This window comes from Cadophora gregata (genome assembly GCF_030347475.1).
Source record: "Cadophora gregata isolate MNR1 chromosome Unknown scaffold_19, whole genome shotgun sequence".
Classification (NCBI taxonomy): domain Eukaryota; kingdom Fungi; phylum Ascomycota; class Leotiomycetes; order Helotiales; family Ploettnerulaceae; genus Cadophora; species Cadophora gregata.
The window spans coordinates 499,633-514,538 of record NW_026695942.1 but is presented as its reverse complement, the minus strand read 5'-3'; the positions used below and the strand labels follow the sequence as shown (position 1 = coordinate 514,538).

General features: G+C 47.0%; 7 protein-coding genes across 7 annotated transcripts; 2 read left to right on the top strand and 5 right to left on the bottom strand.

The window, feature by feature from the left end:
- Positions 1-152: 152 nt before the first annotated feature.
- On the bottom strand, positions 153-3,430 carry ONS95_007165 (uncharacterized protein). Its single transcript, XM_058500661.1, has 3 exons — positions 3,356-3,430; positions 2,574-3,306; positions 153-2,416 (listed from the first exon to the last, which is right to left on the bottom strand). The coding sequence occupies exons 2-3, from the start codon at positions 3,144-3,146 to the stop codon at positions 1,598-1,600; spliced, it is 1,392 nt and encodes a 463-aa protein (XP_058349478.1). The 5' UTR covers positions 3,147-3,306; positions 3,356-3,430; the 3' UTR covers positions 153-1,597.
- Positions 3,431-4,253: 823 nt separating this feature from the next.
- ONS95_007164 (uncharacterized protein) lies at positions 4,254-5,783 on the bottom strand (the record flags this gene model as incomplete). The annotated part of the gene is made up of 5 exons (XM_058500660.1): positions 4,254-4,445; positions 4,534-4,684; positions 4,735-5,412; positions 5,467-5,706; positions 5,760-5,783. The coding sequence occupies 4 exons, from the start codon at positions 5,781-5,783 to the stop codon at positions 4,658-4,660; spliced, it is 969 nt and encodes a 322-aa protein (XP_058349477.1). The 3' UTR covers positions 4,254-4,445; positions 4,534-4,657.
- A 1,136-nt stretch (positions 5,784-6,919) lies between these two features.
- ONS95_007163 (uncharacterized protein) lies at positions 6,920-7,677 on the bottom strand. Its single transcript, XM_058500659.1, has 3 exons — positions 7,500-7,677; positions 7,341-7,440; positions 6,920-7,274 (listed from the first exon to the last, which is right to left on the bottom strand). Exons 1-3 carry the CDS (start codon positions 7,591-7,593, stop codon positions 7,049-7,051), a joined length of 420 nt encoding a protein of 139 aa, XP_058349476.1. The 5' UTR covers positions 7,594-7,677; the 3' UTR covers positions 6,920-7,048.
- A 536-nt stretch (positions 7,678-8,213) lies between these two features.
- ONS95_007162 (uncharacterized protein) lies at positions 8,214-9,919 on the bottom strand. Its single transcript, XM_058500658.1, has 2 exons — positions 8,664-9,919; positions 8,214-8,612 (listed from the first exon to the last, which is right to left on the bottom strand). Exons 1-2 carry the CDS (start codon positions 9,333-9,335, stop codon positions 8,508-8,510), a joined length of 777 nt encoding a protein of 258 aa, XP_058349475.1. The 5' UTR covers positions 9,336-9,919; the 3' UTR covers positions 8,214-8,507.
- Positions 9,920-10,371: 452 nt separating this feature from the next.
- On the bottom strand, positions 10,372-11,101 carry ONS95_007161 (uncharacterized protein; the record flags this gene model as incomplete). The annotated part of the gene is made up of 2 exons (XM_058500657.1): positions 10,372-10,420; positions 10,467-11,101. The coding sequence occupies 2 exons, from the start codon at positions 11,099-11,101 to the stop codon at positions 10,372-10,374; spliced, it is 684 nt and encodes a 227-aa protein (XP_058349474.1).
- A 935-nt stretch (positions 11,102-12,036) lies between these two features.
- ONS95_007160 (uncharacterized protein) lies at positions 12,037-12,799 on the top strand (the record flags this gene model as incomplete). The annotated part of the gene is made up of 3 exons (XM_058500656.1): positions 12,037-12,480; positions 12,534-12,623; positions 12,713-12,799. The coding sequence occupies 3 exons, from the start codon at positions 12,037-12,039 to the stop codon at positions 12,797-12,799; spliced, it is 621 nt and encodes a 206-aa protein (XP_058349473.1).
- Positions 12,800-13,689: 890 nt separating this feature from the next.
- Positions 13,690-14,772, top strand: ONS95_007159 (uncharacterized protein; the record flags this gene model as incomplete). The annotated part of the gene is made up of 2 exons (XM_058500655.1): positions 13,690-14,556; positions 14,611-14,772. The coding sequence occupies 2 exons, from the start codon at positions 13,690-13,692 to the stop codon at positions 14,770-14,772; spliced, it is 1,029 nt and encodes a 342-aa protein (XP_058349472.1).
- Between the last annotated feature and the right edge of the window lie 134 nt (positions 14,773-14,906).

The following is a 14,906-nucleotide window of genomic DNA, read 5'->3' as shown; positions in this document are numbered from 1 at the left end:
GTTTTGACTCTTCCGATGTTTGTGCTGGAGCGGGAATTGCGGTGGCTCTTCTAGATCTCGATTGAATGAATTTAGTCAAGAACTCACGACCTGAAGTGAAGCGAATGCGCATTGCTCGATCTTAAGTGCTCTCTTTGTCAATAACACATCCTACAACAATTTAGCCGCGAATCGATTACCAACACCGACACCAACACACGCACGCACCTCACCAAATCTCTGTGCCCCCATCAACCATCTCCCACCCAAACACCATTAAACCACACTCAAATTTCAAAAATGACAATGGTCCAAACGATCAATACTCTCCTCCTTCTCAACCTCCTCATCTTCTCGCTCGGTCTCATCCACCCAAGACCGACCAAGGACATTACCATCACAGTTGTTGCAGGCCACTACCACAACGTCACCTCGATCTCAGCGAAACACAGCACCGCTACCACTACCTCAGCCCTCTTCACCACCTCTCATCGCCCAACGCCAACCGTCATTCTCGCCCCAGCTCCTGTCGACTCTGCCAATTCAATGAGAAACCAGTTCCGATTCTGGATCGCACAAAAGCTTCGAAATGATTGAAAAAGTTGGAGGACGATGGCCACAACGGACAGATCTGAATGCGGCGGAGTGGACGGAAGGTCTGCTGTCTTAGGCTGGCTTTGGAAAGTTATGCGTGGTGCTGTGAAATCTGGGGTGCATTTTCGGGGTCTTGGTGGATCAATGTCATACATGATCGCGATAAACTGTCACCCGTGCAAGGATTGTGCAACGCTGTGACTGGAAGCCATGCCAAGAATAGAAGATCTGCCTCCCAAATGGCGTAGGTCGGCGTGATATATATGCCCTCCAATACCCTCTGATCGTTTCCTGCTGACTTTCATTACTGTTTTTGTTGAACGTTTAACTTGGGTCTTCCAATCTTGCTTTTCTTACCATGAAACTTGTTCTTCTACTCGCATTCTCTCTCGTCTTAGTTCCAAGTCTGGCGAAAGTCCATTGTCCCAACATCATTGAGCAAGTCAAAGCTTGCTGTCCCATGGGCCTGATAGGCATTTTGAGCGAAACCCAAGCTGGCTTTCTCTGTACGACCTTTGCTGTCCCTTCTCCTTTAGGCTCCCAGGTATTTCTAGAGTCAGCTTAACAGAAGGGCTGACTTGGCTTTTTAACTTCAGGTAACCTGATAGGCGGTGCTCCATGTTTAGGGAAATATTTGGCTTGCTGTACAGTGCGTATCGTCATATTTATTCTTTAGAGCGGAAATTGAGTCTGTGAACTGACATCGAAAATGCAGGGGATGAAATCTGCCGACTGTGAAGGCTTGGCTGGTGTCACAATGGTGGGAGACCCGAAACCATCAGCGGCATCCTAATCCATGTTCTTGTGCTGGGATTCTGAGAAACAGAGTCGATCTTCTGGCAAGCTGTGAGAGACTTTGGTGATATGGGTGATTGGCTTTTGGTGTTGTGAAAGTTCTATATCACGACCTAGCTGACTGATCCAAAGATACATATCGATCCATTGAGCTTGGTGTATTCTCCTAAGAAGTTCAGGTCGGTGGTTGTAATTCTGCGAAAGTTGAGCGAAAGGTAATAGCAATCCTTCAGATGTCCTCTGAGTTCAGATCGTCAAGAACCTGCCTCGCACCTTCTTTCCCACTCCTCAACGCCCCTTCCATGTACCCCCGCCACTCGGTAGCGAATTCCGTGCCAATGAAGTGCAGCCCTTCAGCTTGCTCATTAGCAGCATCAACGGTAAGCTGCAATCCAGGTGGCCGAGTAGCAAATGGACAGCCCCATCCAGCCCACGGATCTTCAGTCCAATCCGACGTGATCGAGTCAAGGAACTCTTCCTTCAGAGCCTCATATCCCACAGCAAACAAGGAACCCAGTTGTTGCAGAACGACTTCAATTCTGTCTTTTTGGTCAAGGCCGAGCCACTTTCTCCCTGGACCAGCACAGAGAAAGCAGGTTAGTGCAAAGTTGTTTTGCTCTGAAACAGAAGTGTCTCTACAGTGGTTGATCGGTCCTCGGAAGCTCTGTGCTAGGCCACAGGCGCCTTGGTGTTTCCAGAAAGGAGTTTTGAAAAGACAGATAAGCTTCACGAATGTGCCGTAGTGAACTGATCGTGTGTACAGTGCCTTTAAAAATGGAAGGGGAGGATTGAAAGTGATATTTTTATAGGCCGGTGAAGGAATGCTGATGACGACTGTCTGGCATTTGAGGGTTGTGCCTTTGCTAGTGGTAATGGTATATGAGCCTACGGATCTCTGAACGACGCCGGTAACTGCTGTGTCGAGTTTAATTACTTCTGCGGGGAGGAGTTTTGACATCTCGTTGGCGATCGACTGCGTTCCTTCTTTCAAGCGAAGATACTGGGCTCCGTGTTTGCCATCATACCGTAAATTTACGAGTCCAAGCCCCTGATATTAGAAAACCAGTTGAGGTTAGCGCATGAAATCGAAGTTGGTGGCTGAAGTCTTCACACTTTGAAGTGGGAACTCGGAGACAACCTCCATGCAATGATGGACATGGAGTTCCGGGTACTGATCAAGACATTTCGATAAAGAAACTACTTACACCACGGCAGACCTCCAAGTATGCAAGAGCAGAAACATCACCAGGATCCTGGCCCAGTGTCCCTCTGGACCATACCCTCGCAGTGAAGAGTGCTTCAGCACAGGCACCCAAGTCTTTGCAGTACTGCTCAAAGGACATACCATCCAGATAATCGCATAACGGCTTCTCGAAAGTCTCTGGATCCAGCGAAGCCTTTTCGACTCCATCTCTCAACATCGCAATATTGCGTTGTGTCTCCTCACTAAACTTCGGCGACTCACCAAAGGGGAACATATGACAATTTCCATCCACATCTTCAGCAGCCACCAAACCGTCAATATTTTGAACGACGGGTGTCAATCCAAACTTCTTTATATATTCCCAGACATGAGACTGATTGGTGTTGTTGAGCCACGCTGCACCGAATTCTTGGATGCCTTTCCCGTCTGATCGTTCTACTGAGTTGGTCTTGCCTCCTACTCGGGACCGAGCTTCGAGTATGACAAAGGACCGATTCGCCGAATGGAGATCCAGCGCCGCTTGAAGACCGCTGAGACCTGCACCGATAATTACTGTGTCGAGAAATTTGGACATTGCTGCTAGAGGGCGATTATTGCGATTCTTGTGCGAGGCTCGTCCGGGGGCGCTACATCGGTATTCGAAAGCTTCAAGACATATGTATTCATGATGTGTTACATATAGTAAATGCTCATGAAGTTTGGACTCCTTCTTATTTACATCCTGGCAAGAAGGGCTGACAAGCGTGAGCGATGATTACGAGCGGGATGAGGGGTAGACGCTACTTGGCTCGCTGACTAAGCTACTTAGATCAGAAATTCAAGCTTCTGCCGTGATTCAAGGGAAGCTTTTTATTCGAGTTTTAAGTACAGAAGCTGAATGGGAAAGACCAAAGCAATAGTCGGAATAATAATACATTACCCCACGTGCGCCACTATCCAGGCAAGCTGTACAGTAAGAGATTTAGGCTAAATTCAGCGAGGACAAGGCCAAAGCCCTACGGGGGTTTTTTTACAGACACTGTCTGCACTTCCTACAGACATTGTCTGTAAATAGGTATTTTAGACGGATTTTCTGTCTGCATTTTGGTTAATTGTCTGTATTTTTCTTAGCTAGAAACTCTAATTTTAATTAATTTTTGAAAATTTAGAGTGAAAATGCAGACATTATCTGTAATTTAAGGGAAATACAGCTATTGTCTGTATTTTAAGAGTTTTCTGACTAATAAAGTTAACTTCCCCCCTCTTGTTTCCCCCTATCTTTTTCTTCCCTTCCCTTTTCCTACTCTCTCTCCCTCTTTTAAGGTCTCCCTTTAAAGGTAAGTCTCTCTCCCCTCCTAAGGTAGGTCTCCCTCCCTCCTAAGGTAAGTCTCCCTCCCTCCTAAGGTAGGTCTCTCTCTCACCCCTCCCAAGGTAGGTCTCCCTCTCACCCCTCTAAAGGTAGGTCTCCCTCTCACCCCTCTAAAGGTAGGTCTCCCTCTCACCCCTTTAAAGGTAGGTCTCCCTCTCACCTCTCTAAGGTAAGTCTCCCTCCCTCCTAAGGTAGGTAGGTCTCCCTCCCTCTTAAGGTAGGTCTCCCTCCCTCCCCTCCTAAGGTAAGTCTCCCTTCCGAGTGTTCCGGAGGTAGGTAGTAAAAGGTCTGTGTTTAACTTTATATTGAAACATAAAAAGTCCGAGGTACCTAAACTCTTATACCCTGACACACGCTAATTTGTCTGCATTTTTTTAATGAAATTGTAGCAGATATTGTCTGAATTTTGTCTGCATTTTACTGTGTTTTGCTACTACTAGGAATACAGACAAAATGCAGACAATTTACAGACGTTGTCTGCATGAAAAACCCCGTAGGGAAGCTACTGCCGGGTATTCAATTCTCCTACCAGTCGTTGGAGTTAGCCATCAAAAGAAGGAAACTATAGACCATCTACGTCCAGCTCAAGTCAGCGATATCGATCGGAACATACCACAGAGGCTGGCTGCCTGGCCTTATTCTATTGCCGCTTCCAAGAAGCTGAATTGTGGTCCAAAGTAGATATTCTTGAATATTATCATCGTTGGCAGTGAGGGAACTTCCATTAGTAGTCGCAACTAACCCTTAAGATCATTGAGTTCCTCCTACAGAGATTTAGTAATCGCTCGTTCATCATGGCTGGGAAAGCTCTCACAATTCTATGTCTCAATTCCTTGAATGTCATACGACACACCAGCTTCGGCGGTATGACATGCTGGCCTGATGCAGTCTTTGCTCTTGGACCTAATGCCCGTACGATATCCCGAACGGCATAACCATCCATATTCCCTGGAGGTCCGCTCTTCCGAGCTAAGATGATATTCCGTGGTTGTCCAAGGAGCTTGAAAGTATCTGGAGTAAGACATAGTTCCCAAGCATGATTGATTGCAAGGAAGAGAGGTGCTTTAATGGCCTTGGACTGGTCCACAAGCTGATGTCGAAGAGGGCTCGAATATGAACTGAAGTTGGCACCAAAGAATTTCTCGAATAGTGGCAGGCTGTGGAATAGAAGCGAATCACGCGCTGGGTCAAAGTAGATCGCACGTCCCCTCAGGTTCTTGCGAAAAGATCTCTTGTAATTGAAGAATATCTTGGCCCATTGGCGTGCTTCGGACGAGATGTACATAATGGCAGGGAAATCGTAAGATAGCATGAAATCGCGTCGATTTCCACCTGGGCGGCCACTACTCGGCTCTTTGACCTCAATTACTCGGCGATCTGGGATCATGAGTGAGTATATCATGCAACGCAGCTCATATGGAAGTTTTTCGAAGAGATGGAACGTTAGGGCCTTTTCGGCATTCAATGTGCGGAGCTTAGCTTTGCTCAGTCTCTACAGTCTCTCGATCAGCGTGAGACAATAGGAAGGGTGATTGAAAAAACCTACATTAACTTGACCGTAAGTGAGCTTCAATCGCTGATGAGATGACTTGATCATTGGTCCTTTAGAGGACGTAGGGAAAGGTCTACGGCCAACCACAAGGGGGAATTTTAATGACATGCTGCTCAAAGTATCAACATCTGGATTTGGAACCCCAAAAGAACGCTGATGGTTGCCAGGGCATTCTGAAAAACTCTTGTGTGTTCCCCTCGGTAAGGAGGACCGCGACCTGCCATCGACAGTCACCTAACTTTAATCAGCGCTGAAGTATTGTCTGCTAAGGTGCACATGATACTCACGATTTGATGTCCTGAAAGAGCCATGGTGATGAGAACTTGTGGGTTTTGGTCTTGGTGCACGCTCTCGACGTACAAGGGCAATTCTGGAATTTGATCGAGGAAACCATTCAAGCTGAAGCGGAAGCATCGAGAACTTATACATGACCTACAACGTGAGTCAAGTCAGTACTACAATCACATATTATGGATTCAGCACTTTCAGTCAACGGAAGTTGGTGATAAAGACAATGAATGTCCATCTTCTGCTGTGAGAATAACTGATCAAGAATTTGGTCCTTGGATATTCAAACGTTGAACCACTTTCTGACATTGAGAGTTTATCACAAGTAGAGTAGCAATCTTTCATTGCGTTCTCAGTTGCTTGTACTGAACCCCAAGGAGGTATTCACTGGTCACGTGAGAGAACCTGTGACTTTCCTCCTCTCCCATTGTCCTGCGGGGTATTGAATGGCCTTGTTGCCTCTTCTCCAAATAAAGAGCTTTTACGCAGCAAAAGAAGCTACTTCACCTCCAGCTTTCTCGATAGACAGCAGCGTCAATACTAATGAAGATTCTCACCAAGGCTTGTCGGCTCCAGTGAGGGAAATCTCCACGACAATCAACCCGTACAGGACGATTCGAGTTCAACTTCGAAGAAGCCGTCCGAAACCTCCCTGTCACATACGTAGATTTCTTCGAAACCTTCTACGACGATGGTCTTTTCCTGCAAAACTAGGAGCGGCGCCTGGAACAGCCAGTTGAGCCTTGGACATTGGCAAGTGGGATATCCGAATCATATCTGGGCCTGCAAGCATAATGGGGAGCATCAGGGGGGGGATTGTCTGCTAGGAGTGGTCTGTTTTCTGCTATCTGGATAAACTGGTGGAATGGCGTTGCGTGATCCATGGTGGAACACATCAGGCTCCTCAGAAGGATGACTTCCCAATTGTCACAGCGAGAACTGCACAAGCAAAAGCGCTGTACTTGAACTTTTTACATGTTATTTGTATTTCCAAGTGAAGAAATGTTTGCGTGACCATAATCAAAACGGAGTGCGGAGCTGCGCATGTACAGCTGCTTTGCGGTCTACCTTTGATTACCCGACCTGGTGCTCTTACTCACATGGTGTAAGCACCCAGAAATAGCCTAGGTCAATCCAATTTCAATGCATCAGAGGCTGAGTCCAATGTAATTCCAGCATCTTTGATCATGAACTGATATTCGAATGTGGTAATCTTGATATGCTGCCAACACTTTGCTCAACTCACCGCCACCTAGTTACTTAATCTTCCTACCGAGGACCCCAACACTCAAATTTGTCTACAGACAGGCCGACTAGCACCAGTACATCTGATCGTTGTCAAGTCATCGATCTTAATCCACTCACCCCTGGTAACAAGATTATTGTCCCAGAGGAAGTCCACTGAGGGAAATGTAAATCCATCAACATCCGTCCCCCTGTTTTGACCACATCCTCCACATCCAGCGGCGCCGTTGGACAGCAGAGTCTGCTGCTTGCATTTGATTGGGTTGGGACTTGAGAATTTGTCAGTTGACACTCTTCGTCATTACACGCAGACGCGTTCGACTGTAGACACTTACTACTTCGGCCAGTTATAGAATTTGCACAAGTTGGGCGCATTTTTATCGTTAGGATTTGTCGTGAACCTTGCTGTCTGACCAGAGTCGTTGATTACTCGACCTGTTTGAGATTGATTAGCAAGTCTACTTTTGTAGGATTCATCGGAATGAGACGCTTACCACAACGGTATTGTCCCCCAAAATACGTGCGTTGGCCAGCTTCCGCTGTGGCTGACCAAAATGCAGCCGCAGGAGCAACTTTCAGAAGCTTCATTTTGAACTGGAATTTTCCGATTGTGGATGCTTGCAAAATGAAAGACGGTATGTTTTGTAAAGGCTTCGTTCGGGTCAAAACTCCCCGGGACAGGCTGTCTTTATATCGTTGTCAACACATCCCAACGACGGTCTATTTATGTCACTACTTAAAGCGAAAACTAAAATGATGACCCGTCTCTTCACATTTCCTCCGATTTTACCTCTGATTACTTTTTACGGAGATACAGTCCCAAATATGGAAGGCAACACAGAATCGTTGGCCACTTGGCATAGAGCTGAACATCAAGCGAGCAATCAAAGAACGAAGACAAGGATCGTTCCGTTTTCTCAGGCTGCTTCCGCCATGCCTCCTGGAAAATCAAGAGATGAACCCCAGGATTCTTATGGTCGGGATTCTGGAAACCGCATCTAGAAGCTCCACGAAGCGCCCAGCTGAAACACATGGACATTCCTTCAGCATCTCCTAGCCTGCCAAACGCTGTACATCAATTTAAGAGTGCCTAAAAATAGCTAAGCGAAGCTGGATGGAACGCCATCTTTTTCCTGCCGGACCTGCCCAACCACGCCTGTCATCCGCCAGGCAGAGAAACAAACCCATTGTTAGAGGAGGTTTTGATCCTGGAATGTTATTGACCGTTGACTAATTTACAAAGCCTGCATATCCAGTCTCTGATTCCCCGTCCAAAACAAGGATGAGCATCACACTTTTGTAGTTCCACCCTTCTCCATGGCCTCAACCCAGTACTGGCGTAAAGTACAGACTACCACTGCCTTCGTTTGTGCTCTCCACGATTCCGATGTTGGACCAGCTAAATTGAATTTTCAAGACTCATTCTGGCCCTCAGAAAACATTGTGTCCTCCATAAAAGTATGCCCAGTACCTCCATGCTGTGCTTACTTGCTCCGATGTCTTCACGTGGAGGAGGCCCTTCCTTGGAGACGTGCAGATCGACGTTTTGGCGCGACAACAGGCTTAGGTTTGGGTTTGGGGCCAAGCTTTGGATTATGGAGGATGTTCTGCTGAAGTTAGAATCTCGATGAACGTTCAGTTGGGATTTATCCACTTACGAGCTTGGTTTGGAACTGCTTGATGGTGGAACACTTTACGGTTGGACCGAAGTAACCATTTAAACCGTTCGAATACTGTCGCTCCCAACGGTCTCGCCATTTTTGCTCCTCCATTGCCTTCGAGTTAGCTGGCGCGACCTTCGATGTAATCATCTGCAAGTAATCAGGGTTGCCAAGAGCTTCAAGGTCTTGGCCGCGACAAGGGAGACCGCAAAAGCTGCGTTGACACACGGCAATAGCCAAAACTTTCTTGTGTACGGGCAACAAAGCTGGTAGAAAGTATCTACCCTCAACATGGCAGGTTCCTATGAACTGAAGTAAAGTCGGATACTTATCAAAGACGAGAGCATCGATGTCAAAGTTGAAGTGGATCTGTCTTCCGTTCATTTGAGGGCCAAAGGCGTAATCGTAATATCTTTGTGCACACTGGCGACTCTCCTGGTTGATTCGAAGTTGGCTTGGAATCACGTAACGGGCAACGAGCCTACTCCAATTGTTTAATAACCATACTTTAGAGATGTTGATTAGTCGTGGCAGGTTGAGGGCACAGCTTGACCACCAGATCATTCTTCGAAGCTCAATCGGCAGCTTGGGGAAGAGCGAGAAGGCTCCTCTCTCAACTGGGACTGAGAGTGTAGTCTCCATAGTGGCGATGGAAAGATTGTCAGACATGTTGCTGGGAAGTTTTCGACTGGTGATAGACTGTTTTTGGGGTGGCGGCTTGATTTGGCAGATGGAATGAGTTGTTCCGTGGCAACAGGATGGGCTGCTTGCTTTTGTGGCTTTGGATGGGAGTTATCGATGTTGAAGATATCAAGCTGACTTAATCTGGTCTCCAGAGGGAGAGACGCCGCGAGGTACCACAGCTGGGACAGAATTGAAAGACGTGAGGATAAGTATTTGGGGTCAGAAAGGTCGGAAACTTGGACAATCTGCGGAGTGTTACGGGTGAAGAAGTCCGTTTGGTAAAGAAAAACAGCGGGGAATTACGGCAAGGATATTTATGGAGATCGATCAAATCATTTCGTGAGGTGCGGCTGCCTGCAGGAGGTGGAAATATCTTTGAAAGGAGGCGGTGCGGGGTACACTGTGTTTGCTAGACCAGTTGAGACAGATGAACCATACCGATAGCTATTGCGTAGAAATAACATTGATACTTGGCACAAGGGAGCTTCAATACCCCTTGTCCCAGAAATCAGGACCTGATGGTATGCTCAACTGTCTCGGGCGTGTGCAGATACACCATGCAGGCAGGCCTACCTAGGCACATGACCAACGGGCGCTGAGATTCAAAGCTAAGAAAAAGGAAGCATTCCAATTACCCGGCCCTCCTTACTCAGTTTGAGGGTGAGTTTATCACAAGTCTAGGTCGGTCGATATACCTAAGCTATGTTGAATCGTACCAGAGTAAACATAGAGAACGGGCTAGGTTTAGAAGTAGAGGAAATTTCGCATTTACTCTTATAGACTTGTTTTTACAATTTGTCTTTCCTTTCTATTGGGCGTAGATCTACACGTGGATTCTAGTGCATCCTATTCGTGTGTCTAATTAACAACACTTCGAGAAAAACGATCCACGGCTCAAAAAGCCACCACCCGAAGTACTACCACTAGAAACGTAATATGGTCAGTAAATCACTACGCCCATAGTCTTCGCCAAGATTGACCCCTCCATACACATCCAGACCTTTTCCCGTGTATTTGACGACTAGAACGGAGCAGTTGTTGGTTTCTCATTGTAAACCAAGTTTCTCCTGCTATATTTAATCAGAGTCTTTGCGATAAGACAGAATAGAGGCCTACCAGTCTTGTCTCCATCTCCCATACGTCAGGGCTGAAACTTCAGAACATGGGTAAACCTCTCCATTCCTGACGTGACCATTGGTGCGAGTCCAGAACTCTTTGATCCATCCTGCATTTGTTTCATCCAATCCAAGATCTGACCCTTGTTCACGGACGAGAATAACGTGCGATGGCTGTCCTAATATCCTCAGACTTCGAGCACCCAATCGCTTCGCGGTGGTCAGTTCTTCAAATGACAGAGCGAAAAGCCTCCGGCCAGGTTGGTAGAAGAGACGGACTTGAGGGTAGAGGTGTCCATCGAAAAAGAAGTCGTTAATTGCGTCAAAGCCTTTGAATGACAGAGCATCTCTAGAGAAGTTGAAGTACATCCCGTCTCCCTCATGAGCATTCTTAGTGAAGGCGATCTCGAACTCGGGCAGAGCAGCAAGCCGAGACTCTGAGCAGGCATGAAGGATAGCTGGTGGCTTAGTAAAGAAAGTTACAGCTTTCAGCCAGGGAGCAACTTCAATCATTCCAATCATCACAAATTGAGGAACTATAGCAGCCTCCTTCCATATCATGTTCCTCAACTCCAACGGAAGCTTTGGGAATCTCTTAAATTCCCCTCTCTCGCCCACGAGCGAAGTATCTCCCATTGTATCGGCTGGTGTCTCTGTTGTCTTTGGCATGTATCTCGTTTTAACTTTCAAGTTTATTGACTGTTTGGAATAATTGGCAGGTGTAGGTCCAACTGCAGTAGAATTCTTCGCATGCATAGATTCGCTCTTCTTTGACGGCCGTGATCTTATATTGTTGGTGTGTCGAGGTGGGACCTCGAGATTTTTGGTGACGTTCGAAGTTCAAACTCGGTCGCGTTAGGAGAAGTGGCATTTGAAGCTCGGCTGGAATTTTGAAGAGGCGATTCGTGGCTGAAAATCGCTTGAATTTTCCCTTCAAGCGGAATATGTCAACACTAGTTCTCCGCCACACTGCAGAACAGGTAAGAAGGAATAAACTGATTGATCAGAAGTTAAAGTACAGCCTGGTGACTAAATGACTATCGTACAATTATAGTATCGAAGGGAAGGCTATCTGGACGTCGTCGTAACTATAAATTTAGCCTATTTTACCGTTGATGGGTGTATGCTTTATGGCCAGCATGACGAACGGAATATCTTTGATCTGCTCACTACGACACTTAAGACATTCGATAGTGAATGAAACTAGTCTTGAGATAGTTGAGCAGTTATTAAGGAGGTTTCGCGCCACCTTTCTGGTCCTATCGACGCTCAACATCAACACAAAACCACAACGCAGATTCAAAGTCTGAATTGACAGTCGATTCTGAGCCACATTACCTCTTCTGAAGCAAACAATAGACTTGAAGGATACGAGACGACAAGTAAGTTATTGAATTATAATGTCGAACTCCAATACATCTCGCATGGGCGCGAGCTAACATAAGTGAGTAGTGAAATCCTCCACCATCAAGATAGCTGCATTCCAGCCACTTGTCAATTCTCGCAAGAAAGCCGTAGCCAAACTCGCTGAATTCAAAATATACCCAAAGCTGCCCCTTGAGCTCAAAGACATGATCGTCACCTTTGCGACACCAACTGCTCCAAAGGCTGTTATTATCAGTGTTGAAGAGATCAAACTGCAAGATGGCCGACGTGCCGACCGAGCCAAAGCAAGCTATGCTAAACCTGCCCTTCTGGACGTGGATAAGAACTCGCGCAGAGTTGTTCTCAAGATGTTTACAGCGGCTTTCACCATCAATCTACAAGGGGGCCCGGTCTACTTCAACTTCAAAACCGATGCCTTGGTCTATGACTGCCGCAGATCCATGCAGATATTCAACGGATTTGACCTGTGGGACTGGTATGGACTCGAACCTCCATGCGATGTGTCTCCCAACCAGCATCCAATCCTCATGATTGGATTTATACACCCAGGTTATTACTGGCTCTCGCCACAACTCTTGAACATGATGGGCAGGCCAGCATATGTCACGTTTCTTCACAAATCTGGGGTCGTCCACGCCAGGGTCACAAGGACATGGCATTTAGCATGACTAATTCTTTTCAGGACTTCAGGAACAGTGAGCACAAACTGTCTGAGACCTATAAACTTCCCAAGATTTCTTTCAAGACACCTTTGCAGATGCTCAAGTGGTTGGTACGTTTGACCCAATTATCTCCTTCCCGACTCTCCTCCTCCCAAATACAATGCAGACTATTGGCAGGCAAAGACTAACATAATCTTAGGACGAGATCAAGAATACTACCACTGAGGAAGAGACCCGTCGTATCAAGGAGATCGAGGCAATTCGGGACATTCGGGTCGTTGACTGAGCTGTTGTGCGAAGCTGGGGTGCCTATTACAACCTAATCAAGCCATACAATGTCTACGTGCTCTCATACGTGGATGAACTGGTTGTGGTTGGACTGGTGCATACCGTGGGATTCCTGCGAATTCCTTATCTTCGCACTGGAGGAGGAATGCTAGCTTGATCGACGCACGAATCTCGTTTGGAGCTAATTGAGGCGTTACTTCCTGAATTCTTGCAGCACATTACCGGCGCTGTTATGCTTGAACTTAGCACAAGACAGTCTACTCGAGCTTGAGGACAGAGTAAATATATTTGAGGGCCTTGGTCGATGCTACCCTCTAGCACCTACCTAGTCCTTCTAAGCTTAGTACAAAGTCTGGCAAATAGAACGATGATCGGTGGCAAATATCCATATATCAGTGTGACTTCACAGCCAAAATTAATCACTTTTAGCTTCCCTGCCGTCTACGGATGTGTGACTTACCAGCCATGATTCACCACTGATGTTCTGCACGTGACCTTTCGGATCCTTTTTCGCCAAATCAGGATTTCGGTAAACAAACCGTTGACCCGCCGAATTCACCTTTTGATCCATTGACAATAGGAAGGTCACGGCCCGATTTCGCTGTCAAAGACAATAGGAAGGATTCTTGACTGAGCAAATCATCCCTAACTCCTGCTTCCTCCACGTTCCTCTTGCAATTTCACCCCAGTTCGCACCCTTGTCTCGCAAAGGCATGCACGTAGCCACAAAGCATCCCAAACTCAGATTCGACGACGACTTTGACGTATGTAGACTTTCTCCGGTAGTCTGAACAGTGTTCTAACAAACTACAAGATTATTTTGAGTCAATCAACCACCAAATCCGTCCACCTACTGCTTCCAATTCAGTTCCAAAACCCTTTCGCGCGATGTCCAAACGCTCAAAGAGAAGACAACGACAACGTCAGCGCCGCTTCGCAGCGTCTGCTGAGTATGAGACCATGGGTACGACCGAACAAGGCGTCGTAGAAGAACAAGCTGCAGAACCCGTTGGACTCCAATACGGCAAGGAAGATCCCATCGGCTTCCGCACCATCGCAGATGGCTACATCCCCATGGAGAAATTCATGTTCTTCCCAAAGCTGCCTCTTGAACTCCGCCGTTTTGTTTGGAATCGTCTCCTTCCCGAGCCTCAGAGCATCTACATGATCAGCAACGGCCACACGCAGAAGCTCACCGTCGGCAGCATTACCAGAAACACCTACATCTACCGCGCCGCAGCCTCGTATAAAGTCCCACTTCTTCTCAGCGTCTGCAAGGAGACTCGCCAGGAAGTCATGTTCCACCATCCTCCATGCTTTGCAACCAACTTCGGTGGAGTCCCTATCTATTACAACCGTAAGATCGACCTGCTGCACTTCGACAACCCTGACGCGCTTCTTCACTTCCATGGCGGTTCCGCTCCCAACTACCTGCCTCGTAGCATCACCAGAGGCTTCCGGCTGAACATGTACGAGTTCTACAACACTGTCTCGCAGATCGCTGTTGGCAACGTTCGCGCACAAGAGGGTATGCTGGGTGCTATATTCAACCAGATGAAGGCCCTCAAGGTCGTCTTATTAGCCGATAAACTCTGCCGTCCTCAGGGCAAGAGCATCATCAACGATTACTGCCATGGTATCAAAGATCTGGAGATGGGATGGGAGGAATACACCATTGATCGCAAGACTGAGAATAAGGTAGAGATCAAGCTTGTTAATTTTGATGAGTTCAAGGAGACCATCTTGGGCTGGAAGGTATGTTCTACTTGGTGTCAACTAGAAGATAGATAATGACTAACTTATACCCAGGGGCGTATCATCTCCGAGGAAGAAGAGGGTGCGAGGAAAGCCGAGGAAGCGGAAGCCGCTGTTCTGCAAAGTGCTACTGCAACCCAACAACCACAAGTCTCTGCAGCAAGCAACCAATCCAACGCAGGCAACACCAACCCGACCAACACTCCACAGTCTTGAGTTTGTATGGTGCTGAAGCTCAGCCATGGTTAGTTGCGGCGAAGAGTTACTTACGGATGGTCGAAAGCTGGGGGATAGGTGGTAACTGATAATTCTGTTCTTGTTATTTGGTATTGCGAAAACATCTCAGGATC

Bases quoted from the DNA above. Each gene is read 5' to 3' on its own strand.
- ONS95_007162 (XM_058500658.1), bottom strand. From the start codon at position 9,335: ATGTCTGACAATCTTTCCATCGCCACTATGGAGACTACACTCTCAGTC. The intron at 8,613-8,663 runs GTAAGTGGATAA...TAACTTCAGCAG, and splicing joins AGCAGTTCCAAACCAAGCTC to AACATCCTCCATAATCCAAA.
- ONS95_007163 (XM_058500659.1), bottom strand. From the start codon at position 7,593: ATGAAGCTTCTGAAAGTTGCTCCTGCGGCTGCATTTTGGTCAGCCACA. The intron at 7,441-7,499 runs GTAAGCGTCTCA...AATCTCAAACAG, and splicing joins TGGGGGACAATACCGTTGTG to GTCGAGTAATCAACGACTCT. The intron at 7,275-7,340 runs GTAAGTGTCTAC...CAAATTCTCAAG, and splicing joins TTCTATAACTGGCCGAAGTA to TCCCAACCCAATCAAATGCA.
- ONS95_007165 (XM_058500661.1), bottom strand. From the start codon at position 3,146: ATGTCCAAATTTCTCGACACAGTAATTATCGGTGCAGGTCTCAGCGGT. The intron at 2,417-2,573 runs GTAAGTAGTTTC...TTCTAATATCAG, and splicing joins ACTTGGAGGTCTGCCGTGGT to GGGCTTGGACTCGTAAATTT.